The sequence below is a fragment of the Motacilla alba genome, chromosome Z, assembly GCF_015832195.1.
Source record: "Motacilla alba alba isolate MOTALB_02 chromosome Z, Motacilla_alba_V1.0_pri, whole genome shotgun sequence".
Taxonomy (NCBI): Eukaryota; Metazoa; Chordata; class Aves; order Passeriformes; family Motacillidae; genus Motacilla; species Motacilla alba.
In genome coordinates, this window is record NC_052046.1 from 22,418,283 (window position 1) to 22,439,375 (window position 21,093).

Genomic DNA, 21,093 nt, shown 5'->3' on the forward strand with positions numbered 1-21,093 from the left:
GTTAGTTCAATGAAGGGGAGGTGTTTAAAAGATCTTGACAATGCAGGAAGAACAGTCTTTGATCTGACCTTGTTTTGCCAGTGTGAGGTTGAGCTGATTCTGGGGCTATTCTCCAGCATGTGTTTATCTCACAGTATAAATTAAACCTTTCATTAAACACTTCAAAGATACTGTCAGTGTTTTAATAGCACCCACACTTGCTTTGCGCAAGTGTGAAAGATTATACAATGCTCAAAGCAGTAGTCTATCCACTGGTTTGTTACTGTCTTCTCATGTATTTTATTCTCTAAGCAATCTAGATACTTTAAAAATAATTTAGAGTACCTTCAACAATTAAAATATACTGACACCTCCCCAAATGAAACCACAATGTTTCATAAAGGTAGTTTTAAATCTTACGATGCGTAATCAATACACTATCATATGCTGTAACCAAATCTCTCAGCTAAAACAGTAAAAAGGCTGGAGAAAGGCTTTTCTGAGAAGCTTTAGGAAAGAAAACTTCAAATTCTCCAAGTTCTTCAAATTAAGAGTGTAAAGATTAGCATAAGCAATTAAAATACACAATGTGTGGAGGGTTTAGTAGTTTTAGGGTGGCAATATTTTAAAAAAAATGAGCACAGCAAAGCGAATCAAAGCTAAACCCTAATATTTCTTGAGTAGACAGTAGTTCATTTATGGAAATCACATTTGTAGCTGATGGAAAGAAAGGGAGAGCATCTGCTGGATAAGGTGTCACCTTCAATAGAGCAGAAACAGTGAAGTCTCTGTTACTCCCATGGAAGAACGCACATCTATGGCCACACAACACCCTGCTTCCACTGAACAGAAGGGTCACTTTTCCACTGACTAGAGAAAAGCGTTTCAGCTAAAGTGAAGAAAGCTAGCTACTGATCAAGGATCAGAAAAGCAGAATCCATCTGACCAACTGCTAGAGGCTGTGCCCTGCACCACATGGGTGCCAGAGATACTTGCAGGTTGCAGAGGCAGGTGGACACCCCTGAGAAGAAGATAGCACTGTGCCAGAGGGTGCTGAGCACCAGTCAGAAGGCAGAGGTCTTTGAAGGAGAAGAAATCCTGTGGAAAGTCATAACTACTTAATTAAGCAAACTGTCTGGGCTGTAAGCTTTTTGTAAAGGACACTCAGTGAAAATCCTCAGTACCTAATAGAAACAGACATGTAATCCTGCTACTGGTGGTGCTACTCTTACCTTTCCATGAATTTACTTTCCAGAGCCAGATGGGCTGTGCTGGGCTGGTCCATGCTCAGGTCTGTGCAGACTGAGGCACAGATCATCTCTGATCTCAGTGCTAACTGAAAGCTGAAGTCACCCCGTGGGACAGTAGCCTGACCAGCCCGTGGTGGGACAACTCAGTATCAAACTCCAGTGATGGAGCTTAAACCCAGTTGTGGTGACAGGGCTGGCCTGGAGATGGTGACTGGCAGGACAACTGGAAGGCCCGCAATTCAAAGCATGTCTGAGAGTGCAATACTAAATAATTGCTTGTTAGCCAATCCCCTCCTGCCCCCCAAACCCAGCCCTCAAAGAGAATTAAGCCCCAGCATGTACAGCTGATTGTCTGCCTTGGTGTAGTACTCTTTAGAAAGGCTAGTTCCATAGGTGAAAACTTACAGGGTGGACAAAGAAGTACAGCAGAATACATTCATACCAATTTTTCTCTTAGTTTTTTTCTTTGCCAGTTCTATGGCTTGGCATTGACTTGGACTAAGATTAAATAAATTTAAAAAAAAAAAATCAATAGCAATACTACTAAGGAAGCTTTCAGTTATTTGCATCCACAATAACAGACGAATAGTTTTGGTGGCTTTTTTTTTAAACATTTTTCAACCTCTAAATAATTCTTATATTTTAAACCTATTTTCTGCACTACTTGGTGCAATTAAATAAACCTTCATACAGAACATTGCAGCACTCCCACTTGAGCTGATATTAATAAATAAGTATGGGCTGCCCTGGCCCTGTCAAAAGCAAAAAGCTCTAATTATATACATCATTATCTCATTTTCATGGTCACAGACTTGTCACAGTTCATATTCCTCTACAGTGTGAGGAGATACACTTTTAGGACCAGAATGAGACACATGGAACTCAAACATTTACTTCCAATGCACTTCCAAATGCTGCCCTTTTGTGTACTGTTTACAAGCTGCACAGTAGTAGCTGAAAGACCCCTCTCTAGTCAGAGGAAGTGTTTGCCACTGGAAAAAAGATGTTTGCAATGTTTCAGCTCGTAAATGTAGATACAAAGCCACTGACATCCAGGGCAAAAGCCAGGGCTGTCTTTTTTCCATGTAGACATTTCATGCCCATTCCTGTTGGCACTTATATTATCAGCATGTTATTTCATTGCTAGGACATTGACTTCAATCTTTTCTTAGTCTTGGAGACACTGACAACCAGTTTTGTGCCTCCTGACTTAATAGCTCAAACCCAGAATTTTCTTCCTGCCTCCTCCTTCTCTTAGCTCTCTGCTTCTCACTATGACTTCTGTGCTGTGTCCACTAGGATTTCAGGTTTCTAGTCCAGCCTGGCAGGCTCCACAGATGTTCCTTTATGAATCATATGAGGGAAGAGTTTTCACCTCCCCAGCTGCTGGAGTGGTTGTGTTCACACAGTGGGTGGGGTCTATCCACCTGTGCACACCACTACTATGAGATATACATGTAGCCAGCCTATCAGCTTTCTAAAATTCTCCCTAGCCTCTCTTTATCCTCTTCATATTAGACCTTGCCACTGATATAATAAAAATGTGTAGCTGTTTGCTGCATAATTCCTCACAAGCTGAAAACAATACAGATTAAATGACCAAGATGTCAACCTATGTCTGTAATCTGCACTGACAAGATCTCATTTTCTGAAAGCTCCTACTTCAGGCACAGTGCAGGAGTGGTGGAAATTGGTATTGCCAGCTTGTCTTCCCAATTGAAGGAAACGCTTCTCTATGCTTGTGTTTTTATTCTGTACATATCTGTAGTTTCTGCCTTTATCATGGTGCTCCTTTCCCCCTACAGCAATCAGTATGCTCAGCAAGGTCTCTGCCTATTGTTCTGCATTTCCCAGGGCTACAGCTCATCCATCTTCTTCAGGCTAAGAGAACTGGGAGCTACAGAAAGACATAATTTAAAACCCAGCCTTCCACTTTTGACTTCTTTCAATTAATGATGCCTTGTCTGGCAATGGAGTGGCTCATGCATCTCTCGAAATTCAAAGGAACTACAATCTATAAACAGTAAGACAGCTGCTTGCCCAGCTACAAAGCTGGGGTTTATGATGAGTAGCTGGGAGCCAGGGTCTGGGCTTGTCTCACAGGTTTTGTTCCATCTCTTATGAAGGAACACAGCCTGCTATAGTCCTAGTCTGTTTTCCAGACCTTAGGTCATGGCATGTCCTAGTGGCATTGCTATTTGCAGGATCAGATGCTGCTTGAGAAACCCACAGCGCCTCCATGCCCAGAGGTCTGCCATGTTCCTGCATTCTGGATTCTCCACCATGTTGTAGAGGGAACACACGTACCAAACACTTCAGTCTGGGTGGGACACTTCCTTTACACAGTTATGTAATCCCTCTGTTGAGACCCAGTGGGGAACTTCTTGAGTCTGAGAGCCCTACGCAACATAGGCCTTTATTAAGGACTCAGTTTTACTCAAAAAGCTGAAGAGAAACAAAACATGGAGCGCCCAGCTGCAGAAGCAAGTGGGGGCTGGCTGCACCCCTCCCCTCTGCAATGCCCCCACCTCAGACTTCTGCCCCATTTAGCTGCTCAGTTACCTTTTGCTCAAGCCTCTGCTGTGATGTGCTTGAAATGGCCTGCACAACTCTGCTTCCTACCTCTCTCACATTCCCTGCTAATGCTCTTGCTGCAGGTAGCAGAAGAACAGCCATGCCAGCTTCTTCCACCCTAGCCCACATCAGGCACTGCCTCATCTAGAGGCATCTAAAATCACACACGTTTTCCCCATGTCTTTCTCTGCTTTGGGTAGGGTATGGTAACTTTTATTTTCGGAAGACAAATCCACAGTACTCTCCACCCTTGGCTTCTCACCATCCATTTGCTATCATTCCAGTCTTTTGCTCTCTAGATGCTGCAGCATCCCCCACATGACAGGAAGACGCCTTATCCATTGTGCTTCCCGTTATATTCATTTTCATCAATCATTATAAATGACACTTGTCTCTAAATCTTACACACCTCTGATCTTGGGGAAGGCCTGCTTCATTAATAAAACAAACAAACAAACTCAACCACTTCCACATCTTAAGGACTTTCCATTTTTCTCCCCATCTACTGGTTATAGGTAAACACTAAACAAGCAGATAAAATGCTATTTACCTATTCCAGGCAAACAAGCTGTCTGAAAACACTTAAATTAGCTGCAGAGTAATTTTTATGTAAAACCTGCGCACAGACATATACAGAGACCTTCCCACTGTTGAAGGAAACTAGCTGAGAATGGTCTGAAAGACAGAACTGTGTCAGAACAGCTCACCCATCACACATTTGTTAGAGACACAGACATTCCAGTGGTTATGTAAACCAGTTAAACAGTAAATAATTTTACTTTAGTTAGACTTAATTTTCACCATTACCAATGCAAAAACTAAAACCCGCTAACTTCCTACTCATGCTTGCCTTAACACAGAAAGTATTTCCCCTATTTAGATGATTAATTGCATACATGGAGCTAGAAACATAAGTCATCTACCGCGATAATCTATCCTAGATAGTAAAATGCCCAAGAGCAAGAAAATATTGTACAGATGCTATACAGATTAGCGGCGTTTTTGTGCTGACAAGGTTATGAAACCCTTATCCCACCTTTTTAATAGGTTCTGTTGCTGCATGTTAGTCTCATTACTTATATAAAAAAATGTGCTAGGAAACCAAATTGTTTAAACATTACATTAGTAAGGGTAATAAAGACATGAAATCCAAACTCTTCTGCCTTTCCCATGTGTGCCTTGTAATTTTGAGACAAGTCATCATTTCTGCTGCAGCTTTTGGGATTTTATTTGCTGCAGCTGCTGCACAGTGCGGAAGCAGAATGGTTTGGTCAGAGCTCAGGGCTTGGTGTCTCAGAAGAACACCAGGGCTCTTCTGCTTCTTTCACAGAGGCACTTCCTGAGCTTGGGGCACTCATCTTGCTGCATGATTCTCATACAAATTAGGTATGAGGCTATTTAACGTGCTTGAAAGGCAGAAATAGGAGTCAGCAGGAAAGCTGACTTGCACAAGCAGGTGCTGTTCAACTGCATTCAAAGGAGGAAAGCAGAAGCAACAGAGAACTTGGGGTTGGTAAAAATAAATTGATGGCAGCAGGGTCCAGGACAAGCTGCCTTAAGCCAAGTTTGCATATTAGTTACATCTCCTCTAAGCTATGTTTTCAAAGCCCATGCACTCAAAAAAATCTGTTCTGCAGTGGGGGCTTGAAAACCTGTTTGTCAATAAATAATTAGCTCACAGATTGAGTAAGTATGTCCCAGGGGCTCAACCAGTCTTATCTTGCCAGGAGCTCTGCCCAGGCACTGACTACAGAAAGAGGCCTGAAGCTCAACAACCCTGCTGACATTTGTAACAACATCTAAGCAATTAAAGAGTTTTATTTAACTTTTCCAAGATATGGCCGAGGGCTTGCTGCAGTCACCACGTTTGTGCCGAACCCAAAATTTTATATCTCCTTTAACCTAATTAAACTAACTAAGTTAAATATGCTCAGTTACCACTTAGCATAGCCGTTAAAAACCTCTCTGGTAGACTATGATCTGTTTATCAGTAAGACAGTTAAGGACAGAGAAAAACTCTGCTTGTTTAATATAACTGGGAGCTAAAGGGAATGTTTGCTGTTATTTAAGTAAGTGCTGAGATGCAATGCCCAAGTTTGCATTGCAGAGGTTGCCAGCCAGAAGCAAGACCCATCTGTGAGGAGCTGCTAATAGGCACTCATGAAAAGTCATCCTCTCAGCACAAGTAGTAAATAACTGTAAGGCTACATAGATTTCACTACCTTTTTAGTAATTCCTACTTGTGTTTACAATTTCAGTTTTATTATTAGCTATTTAATTTGAGAGTCTATTAAAAATTATCTATCTAAATCATGGCTTAACTGTGTGCAGTGAGCAGCTCCACTCCATGGACTTCTGCTGGTTTTCTTGCAGGGATACAGCCACGGGCAAGCAGTGTTTTATTGGCATGTAATCCCTCTCTCTGCCAGTACAGGACTGAAAAGCCAACAACTCCCTTGAGAATAAAGCAGCATTACACACCAGGGTGTCCCCTCATTGTGGAAAACTAGCTCTTTATTTACTGTACAGGAAGGTTTTCCTACAGTTCTACGATACATTTCCCCATCTGGCTTTTGTTTTTGCAGCACTTTGGGTGGGTTAGGCTGCAGAGAGCTCCCCACTGCCATCTTTTTTCTCCAGTGTCCATCAGCAATGTCAGAAAGCACTTTGAACTGTAATTCATACAGAGTGATGGTAAATGCAGATAGCTTCAAAGCACAGAGGTATTAGGAACTGTATGACATGTTTCTTAAAAAATGGGTTTCTGGAAAAACTCAAGCTAACATTAACATCTTAGGTTCTTCTACTGTATCCACTTAAAACTGATGGGGTCTCCTCAAGACAAGGAAGAAATCTTGAGGCTTGGTATGTGTCGGAGGACTCTCAGGCCTTGTGGTCTCTTTATGAAACCAATTGTGCTGGCACAGCCAGAGTCCGTCTGATTGGACCAGGTTGCAGACGCCTCTGCATCCTGCACAGGACCATTGGGCAGGGCACTGGGCCACAGCCTTGCTCATTACATTCCTAATGGTAGGAGAGCAATAGTAGGACAATAAACTGTTACTGTGGAAGACTTACTAAGAAAACAAAAATGCTAAGAGAAAAAAATTAAAGATCAAAGGGATAGAATATTTCCCATTCCACAAAAATCAGCCTTACAAATCAAGACCAGCAATAGGAGACATGCACAAGACATTTTTCCTTTTCAAGGAAAGAAGAAACTGAAGAGGGAGGGACAAGTGGGAAGGAGTAAAAGGGCATAAAAAGGAACCAATTTTAATGCACCATTATAATCTTTGAGAATTTTCTCCCTGACAAGCAAATCTGCAAAGCATTTAAGATCCATATTTGACAAAGAGTCAGCCAGAAAGGGAGGAGTGGAGGGAGATGCCACTTGAGCTGGCACATCAGAGGATCTTTAAATAGAAAAGCTTTCAGGGAACTTGGGATAGGCGCTTACCACACAAAATTTAATTACAGTCATACTCATCTGAAGAAAATATTACAGTCCTCTACTCCCCCATTTTTTTATCTACAGCAATTGGGTAAGGGAAGGGGGAAAAGCCAATAAACCAGTATGGGACTCCAATCCTGCCATCTCCTGGGGGATGATGCTTTGGGGTAGAGCTGCCAGCTCCCTCTGGGGCTGAGTCCCTATGGAGACATACCTATTAGTCAGCTCCTCTGCTTCCTCTGGGTCCATGGCCTCCTCCTCCTCCTCCTCCTCCTCCTCCTCCTCCTCCTCCTCTTCTTCCTCTTCTTCTTCATCTCCTATGAAGGACGAAGTCTCAGATGCCCTGTCACACTCAGCGCCATGGGAGCCCTCCATTCCCTTCCCTGCTCAGGCCCTTGCCAGTGATGTTTACCCCCAACCCTGTCCTCCCCAGGGCTGCCTGAAGCAACTGTCATCCCCAGTAGCACTCACTTCTCCTGACTCAGGGCAGTCTTTAAATAGAAGGCAGCAAAGTTACAGCGCAGAGTTGCTGCTGTTCCTACCCTGTCTCCTAGCACCAACCCAGTGCCAGGACACGTGGCCCCGCGGCCATCTCTCCAGCTGCTCTCCCCCTTCACCTGCTGCCACTGCCACAGAGTTGCTTGTACACCAGACAGAGCAGTCAGGCGGCAGCAGGGGGGAAGGGGACCAAGCAGACCTTCTCCAGTCACCTCTAGCAAATTCGGGGTGGATGGTACAGATGAAGCAGAAAGAGAGTTTATCTGTGGCTCCAAGAGAAGGTATATTTCCCAAGTTCTGCCCTTGAGCACACCCAGAGTGCCTGAGGCTTGAACTGGAAAGGTCAAATACAATAACTAGCGGATGAGCCGCTGACAAACACATTTAATTATTAATACTGTACTGGAAGAGATATCAGATGCACTGATATTTTGCATGGTGGTATTAAACCATGCAAAAGGAATGTATTTAAACCCTTAATTTATCGGTGTGTTAAATCACAGGACATTTAAAACTTCCTATTTGAGCGGACTTGAACCAATTATAAAGCAAAGACAAAACTATACTACCATGCAGAGTTTAGGTTAAGCCACATTTATACTTTCTTATTCTGCATTTTACACAAAATGCAGTGTTTTTCACACACAAAAAAGAAATATTTCCAATCTGTATTAGTCAACATAATGACTTTATTAAAAAAAAACATTTTAGAAGAGGAGGAAAAGCACTACACCCCTGATAACCCCTGATTCTAAGTAAAGAACTTCCAAGATATCTCAAGTATAAAGAACTGTTTGCACCCTATAACTCCAATGCCCTCAGCTTTTTTTTTAATTGTTCTTCAAATAAATATTTGGTTATAAATCAATCAGCAAACTCTTCCTTAAGAGTGCTGTAAGTATAAAAACACCCAGCCATGTACTTCTGACTACAAGCTATCCCTGCACCCAAAATAAAAATTCTGCTGATATTCTAAAATAGTATGTACAGGTCTTTCTGCTCTCTTGACCCATGCAGTGACATACACAATTTACAAGGTGACAATGTAATTTTTTCAAAAGTGTATTTGAAACAGATATTAAACTATATTAAACTCTACATTTCATCATAAGCATAGACAGTGTACACAGCAAAATGTAAAGAATATGAAATACTCTTCCTTAAATTTCATGTGGAAGTCAAGAGCTTTACAAGTCTTCTAGAATTGCTTACAGATGAAACATACATACATTGCACAAGTTTTGATTCAGTCTTCAGCACAGCAAGAGAAAGGCAAGTACTCTTTTACCAGAAACCCTTCAACTTATTTCCATCTGTACTTCTCACAAATGAATTTGACCTGTAAATGGACCAAAATCACATATTCTTTCATGCTCTTCAGACAAGCATCATACTCAGAAAAATCAATGGAAATATTTATATCTGAAAACACAAGGATTACAAAGAACAAGGCAAAAAAACCCCACAAACCACAAAACACAGGACAACCTGTAGCAAGTACAGTACAATAAATCAAGAGTGACATTCTCTGATGGACTTAAATTTAACATCAAATATACTGTGACTTAAGTCCAGTAACACAAGTTCAACTAAAGCACTAGTTACAAATAAATGTTTGGGATTCACAAATATAATGTATTCACAAATGCTAACTTCAGGTTTTATACAAATCATCTTACATCCTTTTATCATCACTGCCCGTTTCTCCCAAATGACCATGTCACCCTGCAGTGTGAGTCTTAAAAATTGATTTATATTGATTTCTTTGTGAGGGATTTTTAAAAAGTAACACCTTATACTGTCAACACACCTAAAGGTACTGAGAGTTCACTTACACATTCACATTTCAGGACAAGTGGGAGCAAGAGCTAGAAGAGAAACTTTAAGTTTCACAGTGCATAGCCTATGCCAGTTCTGCATTACTGTCACCAAATATGAAGTTCATGCCAACCTTTGGTCCTACTGTGCACCTCTGAGCCTGTTAATTTAGTCCTGAAGGACTAAAGAGAGTTCTTAAAATCCTAGAGAAGACACTAGTGGTTTCTGACACATGAGGTGAGAACAGACAAGAAAACCCAATGCTGAAAAGAGTAGTCAAGAATAATATTTAAAATAATTAAATAAATAAAAGCGCTGAACTAAAGCAGTTTTATTTCAAGGCAATAACAAATTCCAAAGAAGACAGCATCTTGCACACACACTGACATCTTGATCAGTTGTGAAAAATATCTTTTACCAAAGACCTCTCAGAAAAAACTATTCCTGCTAGAATGCATGCCAAGGGATAAGAAGGTAAAAGTTTTTATTTTTAAAGTGAGGAAAAGTTGAAAATTTTACCCTAACACTAAAATTTATGGTAGCCATTAGTGAATTTTTTACTCTGAATACTTGCCCAGAGTAGATGAAAACACAGGTCATTAAACCTCAAACAACTTCGGACTATACAGACCTGAATCCAAAGTTAAAGTCCAGCTCCTACCCACCCTCCCCAAGCCACTCACTTTGTGGTATTACATCTGAAATTTTCTGACAGAAGTTGCAGCCCACTATTTAACAAATATGCTATCAAGAGGTCTGTTCCAAAAAAATTGGGGAAAACTACCATCTAGATTTTCTGGTTATACACATGGTTTATCAGAAGGACATAAACTTGAGAAAAAAATACAAAAGGATTCTTTTGAAAGACACAGACTGTTGTGGTTACAGACCTTAACTTGTATTAAAAATACCACTTAATTGGTAGGGCACTTTTTATAGACTAGCTCAGACATACCACAACATTTTAAACTAACCTTTTAAAAACAGTTAGGAATTAAATTAAACATGAAGCATTAATTTAAGGTGTAAGAAACGTTGACACATTAGGTGATGCAATACAAACTCATAAAACATTTTTATGCCTTTTTTAAAGTTTTGTTTCTCATATTCAGCTCACTTATAAATATATTTAACAAACTTTAAACATTTATGTCCCTTCATATTTATCCTAGGTTGGGAAAGTTTTAAATTTTCTAGACAAAGATATAGCCAACATTCTCTTTTCCCAGAATCTACATAGAGCTTGTAGAGCACCTTTGAATCCAGACATCATCCTGTCCTAAAATCCTGTGCTTCAATTTTACATAAATTGAATCAAAGTGAATCTTTCACTGACACTCAAGTCTACCATCCTATAGAAAAAGGGCAGTGAGGGTGAACATATGCAAGGAGGAAGAACATTTCAGTGGACTGCAAGAGTCATATTCAAACTGAAAGACAGTTAAAATTGAGAAGAAAAGTCAATTGCAGAAAAAAGACAAAATTCTACATAGACTAGACCATGACAAAGTGTGTAGGAAATAATCTCACATCAGGCATATAGTTTACAGTACTTAGAACTTCTAAATAAACTAGAACTTAAAAGTTTGCACAAGAAGACATAATGCTTGTTATTCTACGTTAGAAGAGTTTTCACAATCTTGTTGGAGAAAGTAATAAACCAAACTTTTGCCTATTCAAGATGTACTGCAGAATAGCCATGATAGATCCTGATGAATTCCAACATAGGCCTTTCCCCATGGGGCATTTCCTGTTCTACTTAATTATAGGAAAAATTTTAAATATGCAGTACAAAATAACATAAATTGGAAAAATAACCTGTATCTTCCATATATAAACTTTATTTCACTGGATACCATATTAAATATTAAACTTAAAAAATGGAAGTACGAATTCAACTTTAGTGGTAAATACAACCTTAAAAATTAATTGGTCTTCAATAACAATTATATGAGAGACACAAATTGTGCTATAGGTCTAAGAGAAAGTTTGCAATTTTTTTGGAAGACCTCTAATTTTCAAAATTACTTAGATTCAATTTACAGTGGCTGATCAATTCACAAACATTTACACAAAATCAGATGAGAAGCCCAGCTTATTTTAGCACTGATGTGAGGTGTTTTGATTTTGGTCTTTTTCTCTACAAGAGGCACCACGATTACTTCAAATACGTAAAAGGAAGCACTAAAAATTTTCCTTCCTACTCTGTGTGAATGTGAAGCATTTATGTGCATTGAATTGAACTTTTTTACTTCAACTTCTTGATAGTACAACTGTTGCTTGAAAATTTTGGTTTAGATTATAGTTCTTGATATTCAGAGTACAAACAATCATAATCTACATTTTCATAAAGAGTTGCTTGTTATTCCAAGTAAAAGTGAAATAAAACTGGAAAGTGCTAAGTTGAGCAGAAGTGCAGATGTAAAGCACTGACTGTTCATCAAGAAGTTGGTAGTGCACAGTGCCTTAAGGATGTAGTCAGATCTGCACATGGTTAACTTTGAATGTCTATCTTTCATGGTTAAATCTGACTGAAATAATGGTTACACAGATCACACAAGAAAAAAGTCAGTATATCCCCATACTTTCCTTAAAATAGATGTATTCTTCTTGTTTGCTGTGAGTTTCTTCTAGAAGTCAACAATGCAAGCATTTTCAGAAAGCGTATCTTGAACAGCTGTATTAACAAATACTGATAATAAAATATGCCACATCTTTATAAACATTTCCTTAACAAAAGTTTACAGAGAAAAACAGGTCATAAAAACCATGGAGTGAGTGCCTCCTGATTTTGACACTGTTCTTTATTTCAGCAGGATCCAAAAAAAGGGAAAATGAAAGAAGCTAGTTATCTTTTCTGTTTGACTGCTTTTAAAGGCAATATACAGTTCAGGTCTTTCTTGTCTCGTAATAACCGCCAAGCCTGAGGAAAAAAACCACAAGGTTTTTTAAAAGACTATATAATATTTGCCATTAAAACTTAAATACCATTATAAGCATTAAGCATCACATTGCCACAAAATTAAGGTTGATTTTTTTCACCTTTTTGAAAAGAAAATTTGTAGGTTGAGGTATTTTTTGTTCATTTGTTTTTGGGATTTTTTAAGGGAAGCAAAATCCAAAAAGTACACAAAATGCAATGAACTAATGAGGAAGGTGAAGCCTTTCAAGAACAGACTGGACTTTTGGAGACAGAGATGTTAACAATATTTAGGCATTACATTGGTACTCTAACTGCAAAATAATTGTCTCAAATTCACACATGTTAAAGTCACCAATAAATGATGGTATGCACTGTCATTTCCAGAACTCAGATGTGTCTCTGAAATAGGTTATTTCAACTTTCTTCTGTGTTCTAGTGTGAGTTTCAGGACATCTGCTAAGCCGTGAGCCTGCAAAGAACTGCAATGACCCTCCTGTGTTTATATAGAAGTCATTTACACTCCAGTGTGTAATGAAAATCACAAGAACAACAATTCTCTCAAGGACAAAACAGATTGCTTAAGCTTTTTAAAAAAATAGTGCAGGATATTAAAAATTACTTGCACTTTTAGAGGAACTGTCATTCTTATGGTATCTGGTAAAAAGGACATTTTTCAGACAGCTAGGATCAAACATCTGCTTTTCCATTTTTCAGAAAACCACAGAGGTTTGAAACAAATTTTGTTAACTGAAAACTCTGAAAAGAGAATTTCACCCTGATTTCAGAGTACCACTAGAGCCCAAACCACTTTGTGATGTGACTTTAGCAGACTGGCAAAACTCAATTATTTTATGTACCAGTACATGAATGATTCAGTACTTTGTATGCTAACATGGTTAAATAAAAGAAAACTTAACATTTCTGAATAGAATTACAAAGAAAATGACTAAGGTGTCTCTTTTAGCATTTGCTCTATTACAATTATCTGGCCTTAAATTATGTTTTGCTGAAGAAGCCTTCAAGGTACTTGAAGACGTCAATAACTGGAGTAAACATGAACCTCCAAGGACAGCCTAACAGGGGAGTCTTAACTAGTTAAAGCTGGAAGTCAGTATCAAGAACTATCTACTAATCCCTAGTCATAACTACAAAAAAAATAGAGATCTCAGAAACGTAGAATTTCAGTTGCAATACCTATGCAATGCCTATGATAGGAAAGAAGCATAAAAGATAGTTGATACCAAAAATTTTCAGAAAAATGCTTAACCAAAGGCTTAATTTTCCCTTGTTTCAAAGTGTCCTTTCCTCCCCTGACTGGGATGGTGAAAGTTCATGTTTGAATTACTCATGTTCTAAAATTATGAGTGTGGTGTCCCTAAAGAAAAGTACCCATCTAAGTAAGTTATCAAAAATCAGAAAACCCCGTTATTTTGGTGGTGACATTTATTAAAAAAAGGGATAGTAAGAAGTATAAAATATTATGTATTACTCCTCAAATTCCTGTAGGAATAAATAATGAATGAAAATAAAGTTGTAACTTTAAAGCTCTTAACCACTGTTAGAATTTTACACACACAAGAAAATCTTAGAGAGAGGGTTTTTACTAGTTTGAGTACCCATTTCAGTGTAAACCTGAAGTTTAATGGCAGACATTAAAGAATACTCTTAAATGATTTTCCACATATTTTTAAAAACATGCATTTTTACTATTTATAGTACAAACTGTAAAACACTAGAAATAGGCAGGTTTAATGACTAGCATTTTCAAGATAGTAAAATTATCTTGACAAAGTGACCAGAAAAATTACATGAGATTACTTTTTACCTGTGTAAGTTCTCCTCTGATCATATCAAACTTCTGTTTCTCATGTACAGCTCTAGCAGTATTTGTCCCATCAAAGGGCTCTGCAAGATCAAAAACAAACATGAAAACTGTTAAAAAAATCTAGAGTTAGTTGTCTCTGCTAACAAAGTGGCATCAAGCATATAACTGTTTCATAAAAGTGTTTTAAATACTCAATTCCTCTTTGGTTCTCAAGCTTTCTTTCTACATAACATTTATGAAAAAACCCCAAACCAAAACTAAACTAAACCAACCAATAAGACAAAATAACCCCCCCCCACAAGAACAAGAAAACTCAAGACAAAACAAACAAAACAATAAAAAGGAGGAGGGAAAAAACAACAAAAAAATCCCAACAACAACAACAAACCAAACAGAAAACAAACCCAACCCCCCCAAAAAACAACAACAAAAAAACCCAACCAAAACAAACAAACAAACAAAAACAAAACCACACACACAAAAATCAAAACCAGAAAACAAACAAACAAACAAACAAACAAACAAAAACCCCAAAACCAAAACACCCCAAACACTGAATTCTCTGAATGCCCTGAATGGAGAACATTGTCAGGGAGTTTGCAGATGAGACAAAGCTGAGCAGTGCAGTTGACACTACAGGACAGGATGCCATCCAGAGGCACATGGACAAATTTGTACAGTGGGCCCATGCAGATCTCATGAAAACTCAACAACTGCAAGTACAAGGTGCTGCATCTGGGTCGGGAATCCCAGACATGATTACAGACTGGGAGAAGTCACTCACAGCAGCCCTGCCTGGAAGGGTTGGGGGTGCTGGTGGCTGAGAGGCTGGACATGACCCAGCCATGGGCACTCCCAGCCCAGAGAGCCACACGTGTCCTGGGCTGCATCCAGAGCAGTGTGGGCAGCAGGGCCAGGGAGGGGATTCTGCCCCTCTGCTCTGCTCTGCTGAGACCCCACCTGCAGTGCTGCATCAGCTCTGGGGTTACAGCACAGGAAGGACATGGAGGGAGTCCTGAGGAGGCCCAAAGATGATCAGAGGGCTGGAGCACCTCTTCTGAGAGGACAGACTGAGAGAGTTGGGGTTGTTCTGTCTAGAGAGAAGGCTCTGGGATGGATCTCATAGCACCTTCCAGTATGTAAAAAGGGCCTACAAGAGAGCTGGAGAGGGACTTTTCTCAACAGCATGTCGTGATATTACCAGATGGAATGGCTTTAAACCAAAAAGGGCAAGCTTAAGACTAGATACTAGGAAGAAAATCTGTACTGTGAAGGTGATAAGGCACTGGAAGAGGTTGTTTAGAGAAGCTATGGATGCCCCATCCCTGGAAGTGCTCAAGGCCTGTTGGATGGGGCTCTGAGAAACGTGATCAAGTAAAAGATGTCCCTGTCCATGGCAGGGGAGTTGGAAAGAGATGATACTTAAAAGTCTCTTCCAACCTAAACCATTCTATGATTCAATGAATGCTTTAATGATATGTAATTCCTAATAAACTCAGTTTATTATTATCTGTTGAAGCATACTATGATTGTGCTGAATTTATGCAGCAGTAATTATCTGCTACAGCTCAATAGTCTGTGATAACATATCAGACTATGATTTTGCATATTAAAATATTTTGAAACTTATTACACATGAGACTCTTGGAACTAGTCACTTTAGATTCATCTAATTCAACAGTTTCTCAGTGAAATATTGAGAATATAGCAAAATATTTACTATAATTTTAATATAAGACATATTATAATTGCTGTAAAAGATATTTTATCACTTCATACCTATTCTGCAATATTTGTTCATAAATTAACCATCTGCGGGTTCTACTTTCCAACTGATGACAAATCAATGTGATGTTCCCCCCCTTTTTTATCCTAACTTAATTAATAGTTTGGAACTTTTTTAATTGCAAGATTTAAAAAGTACTTCTTTCTACTGATAAGGTTGCCAACATTAAAGCAATTGATACTAAAAAATTATGATGCAGAGACTATGCATTACAGTGTGCTAAAAACCAGATTTTATAGTCTTTTTTTTCCTTAATAGAGAACTGCTTAAGAAATATTGTGTATTTCACACAGGTAGAATGTATGGAAGTCCTCAAGGACCACAGAACCACAGAAGTATTTGTTAAATCAGGTAGATTTTTTTTTTGTTTAGTTGGTTATGAATTACTTTTATTCAGACAGTGATGTATAGCAAAATAAAGCATTACATAGACACCAGAAGGGCCTGTGCCATTATGGAGACTGTAATTTCAAATTTAGTACGTGCTCCATGGCTTTAGGTTTTTGCTTCTGCTAGCTATTTAAATTTTTTCATGCAATAAATGCTGTATTTAGCAATTTTCTAAAAGGATTCTCTTCAAACTACCTAGTTTTCAGTGGACAGTTACAAGCAGATTTCTTTTATTCCAGAATGCATCATACTTTTAGTTTAAAACAAAAACTGACAACCAAATAAAACATGCACAGTCCTTTAATGTCAGTCCCATTATTTGAGAGAGTGATCTAGTATAGTTAAGAACTCCATGTCCCTTACTATGTGAACAAATACAGCATTTCATTTGCGCATCATAAATGTGATGATAACTGCTTTTTTCATACTAGGACCTTTATGTTGAATCAAGTCATATCTATATTTTAAAGCAACAGGGGGTGAACTGCACAATCTTCTCAAATTATCAGTGGAAAAAAGGCATTCCAGTCACAAAAGCTAACTCACATATTCCCTTTAATATTCCTGCATATTTACTGATTGTCAAAAGACAAACTGGTTCTCTGAAGCACAGCAAAATTATTTTACAATCAGCTACTCTTTACACCACTACATTTTCTAATCATCAAGACTGTAAGAGTTTATTTTAAGTTATTCTGTTCACACACAGAGATGAGAATATTAAAAGAAAAAAGTAACACAGCTTTAACACTGATGCTTGAGGGAAAAGCTAAAGGGAATCATTTTTCCAAACAAAAATACATGATATCCCAGAACTCTAGAACTGCTGCTAATCAAACCCAAGGAATTATTTTTTTGAATTATTTTTAGCATGTGGATCTCAAAGACTTGAAACTACAAATATGAATCAGGTGCAGCTTAGATGGCTTCTGATTTGATTTCCCTAAATCATTATCAATGTAATTATCTCATAAAATTGCCACATTTCTAGCTTTTCGTATTCTTCAACAGGAGAGTAGTTGATATTATTTGATACAGACAAGATTTAAACTGAAACTAGAATAGTTAATAGCCATTTAGAGCTTCTGACAAGGATTGTTCAAAACATTATCTAAAAAGCAGGGTTCTCTGTATCTCTGTATCCCCATCATGGCAAAAGCCGATCATATCTTAAAAGAGCATCTCTAGCATATTTGTTTCTCCAACAGCAGAAATACATGTGAGAATCAGGCTTAAGGCCCGTAACATTTAAAACAGAATACAGTTTTTCTTGAGCTAATCTAAGTACAGTACTACATGCAGAACTGTGGAAACTTACAGGCACAGACTTGTATAATCTATCAACAAATACATTTCAGATATTTAAAAATAAATGCAATAGTACCAATTACTGAAATTTTATTCTGCGAAAAGGAAAATTTGACAAAGACTTGGAAAACAGAATATATTGGCATGTTTACCTAACTTTTGCAATCTTCTTCTCAAGTACATAGAAATTTATGTACATACTTTGTTAACCTAGTTCAGTTTAACAGCTGTTATAAACATGAAGCCTACTTTGAGCAAAAGTAGATTTTATTTTTTCCTCCCAAATCAGAAGTAAAAAACTTGGTACGGGAGGCTAAACCCACTAAGTCTTGAACCAAGGAAGGAATCAGATATGTCACCTATGGATAATTTTGAATTTTTTAATAGTTCAAAGGCAAATGCATTAAGGAAAAGATCAAGACCATTAAATGAAAAATCTGGTATGTTGATGTCTATTCTATTTTCCAGCCAGGTAGAAAGAGAACCTAATTATTCAACCACTTTGTAATGTCGTAAAATACTTGAGAGCTTGAAACACACAGCCCCCTGCAACACAGCAGATCAGCATCACGTGACAGCAGCAAACATAGCTGCCCAGCATTCCCACCACCCACATTCAGACCAAAGCCTTGGCAGTGCCTCACTATGCTATTCTGAATCATTTCAACTGCGCAGATACTCTAATTCTCACATTTCTCAACTGTAAGACCACAGAGTCCAGTGCAACTATATTTTAATGTGTTATTCTTCTCCGATAACTGTTGATTTTTTCCCAAAGGGTCAAATAAAGAACAGAAATCTCATCATGTGGCTTTACATTGACATTCATATGACTATGACCAAGTCCATGAGCTCTGGACCACAGAATAACCAAGTTCACCAGCAGGTGAAGTTGACTGAAGGTGATTCTCTGCACAGAGCAGCACAAATGCAGGAAAGTACGTACATACTCCAACCCTAAACCTCATCAATCTTGAAGAATGTCTGTTCAGCCACACAACTTCTGTCTTATTCTTCTCCTCCCCCAGCAAAATCTTCTCAGTGTCTAAAAACTTTCCCCATACTGTTTGTCCCCTGTTCAAGTTATTTTCCTATTTCATCCTGTGACGTCAACCCTTGATATCCTTATCCTAACAGCCTTCATTAATTTGCAGCCAGGGCCCAGGCCACCTCTCCTATCGTGACACCGGTCTCCAGTTACCCAGCAACCTCTGTCCCTTCATTCCATTCTCATTTTCCTAACATCTCAATCCTTCTCTTGGTTTATCATCTTGTCTTTCCTTAGTGTAAGCTTCATTTCCTATGTATGCTTACCTGCTCATCTTCTCCATAAACATTCCCCATGGCAGCTGAAAGGTGTCACTAGCATATGAATCTGGTTGCCTGTATAGTGATCCTACTCAGTTCTGTACTGAGACAGCTGAGACCTGCAACTCCAACAGGTAGCCTGGGTTTACCCTCCAGTTCTGGAAGGCATCATGCAGTCTCTGCACAAAGCCTACTAGCCAGCCAAAAACAGTATCCACAAGGAGATCAACGTACACATAACCTAGTCAGTGCAATGCCAGAGCATGGCAAGAAGAAAGAATATTCTTCATGAATAATCTCAGTATGTGCCTGCTGTGTTTTTTCAGAAGTTCAAACCTGGCAAAAGTGACAAATACTTTTGTGGAGCAGAAAAACACACACTACTGGCATAAAGGCCATTCCTTATCAAAATCCTAAGCCCCGTTCCAAAAGTGGCAGGGCAATGCTCTTGAAGAAAAGGTCAGGAGTACTATTTTTAAACACTTTAGAGCTTAAAGCTTCCTTCTCAAATGTTTTTGACGGGACTGTTTACAAACTATTTACATTGGTTAAACTTCCTTCTCTACATAATGCAGACATGCAATATATTTCTCAAAACACAACCAAGGTAAAGTCTAATTGATAGATTTATGTATTTAATGCCTTAACAGTTAAAAATTATAACACAGCTTCACATATTACCTTCTACACAAATAAATTTGTTTCTCCATTCAATACCATCAGGTCTTGCAATAGCCTTGGCCTCACGAACTGATATCATTTGATGGTTCCAACTAAAGAAAAGGAAAACAATTTGCAAAAAAAAATTAACTCTTAGTTCTAAATTAAAATTATCAATTTACATTAAAAAAAAAGTCAGATTGCAATGTTATAAGCCTGGATAACACAGTATTTTATAATAATGAGTAATTTAGTTTAACATCATGGGTAGGAAACAAGAAAATTTTTCTACTAACAGAAGTTCACGTACAAAAAGCTTCTCCAAAACAGAGCATCACAGCTATCCATGAGTAACATATATTCACAATGGAATTTTTTCTACAAACAATGTCAAACTTTGCATTGACAATTTGCATTGTGACCTACATTTATTTCTAAGTTCAAAATAAATTACAGAATCAAAATTTTCAGAATTTTCTGTAGGAAGAAAACAAATGTAAGGAATAAGTGCAAACGAATGTAAGGAATAAGTGCAGACAAGTCACATACTGCATTTCATAAACGATGCTCAATAGTACAAAGATATGTAGAAATAATTTGCTCACAGAGGCCTTCCTTGTACAAGGAACCTATTACTAGAAAGTTTCAATACTTTATATATGCTGAATTTTAGATCTGCCACTTTCTGCAGGCAGCTTTACAACAACAAAACACAGAAATTACCACATTTAAACAGCAGGCAGATTATAGGGCAGTCTTTGTGCCACCATCTTTATAACACTTGGCACAACAATATCCCAAACATAACAGAAGCCAAAGAAAAACCACTTCCAGTTTTATGTTCTCATCTACCCAGCCGTCTTTCAGCTCCGTTTAACTAAAGAGAGCTGCTCATCCTGCGTGTCATCATGTCCCGCATCCAAGACAGTCTAAGCCCAGCCAGCAGGGGTTTATAAAAGGCAGATCCTGGCTGACCAACCTGATCTCCTTCTGTGGCAACGTGGATATGGGAGGGCTGTGGATGTAGTTTGCATGGACTTTAGCAAAGCCTTTGACACCATTTCCCACAGCACTATCCTTGAGAAACTGGCAGCTGGTAGCTTGGGCAGGTGCACTGTTCACTGAATGAAGAACTGCCTGGATGGCCAGGCTCAGAGAGTGGTGGTGAGCAGAGTTACATCCAGCTGGTTTTCAGTCACTAGTGCTGTTCCCCAGGGCTCAGTACTGGGGCCAGTCCTGTTTAGTATCTTCACCAATGATCTCATGGAGTGCACCCTCGGTCAGTTTGCAGGTGACACCAAGCTGGGTGGGGACACAAAG

The 21,093-nt window shown here is 38.6% G+C and overlaps 2 protein-coding genes across 7 annotated transcripts in view; both read right to left on the reverse strand.

The window, feature by feature from the left end:
* CMYA5 (cardiomyopathy associated 5) overlaps positions 1-7,851 on the reverse strand; it is a 45,926-nt gene extending 38,075 nt beyond the window's left edge. Inside the window, exon 1 of one of the 2 annotated variants that reach the window (XM_038125841.1) lies at positions 7,472-7,834. In XM_038125841.1, the coding sequence (XP_037981769.1) occupies positions 7,472-7,632 (161 nt within the window). In that variant the 5' untranslated portion in view covers positions 7,633-7,834. Of the gene's footprint in view, positions 1-7,471 lie in introns of both variants that reach the window. The other variant, XM_038125842.1, reaches the window with a different exon arrangement.
* A 573-nt stretch (positions 7,852-8,424) lies between these two features.
* Positions 8,425-21,093, reverse strand: part of TENT2 (terminal nucleotidyltransferase 2) — a 45,193-nt gene continuing 32,524 nt past the window's right edge. For 2 of the 5 annotated variants that reach the window (XM_038125843.1, XM_038125845.1), the window contains exons 13-15: positions 19,795-19,886; positions 14,322-14,401; positions 8,425-12,496 (exon numbers count right to left, since the gene is read on the reverse strand). In XM_038125843.1, coding sequence (XP_037981771.1) covers positions 12,422-12,496; positions 14,322-14,401; positions 19,795-19,886 — 247 coding nt within the window. In that variant the 3' untranslated portion in view covers positions 8,425-12,421. The remainder of the gene's footprint in view (positions 12,497-14,321; positions 14,402-19,794; positions 19,887-21,093) is intronic. The other 3 variants (XM_038125846.1, XR_005255518.1, XR_005255517.1) reach the window with 3 other exon arrangements.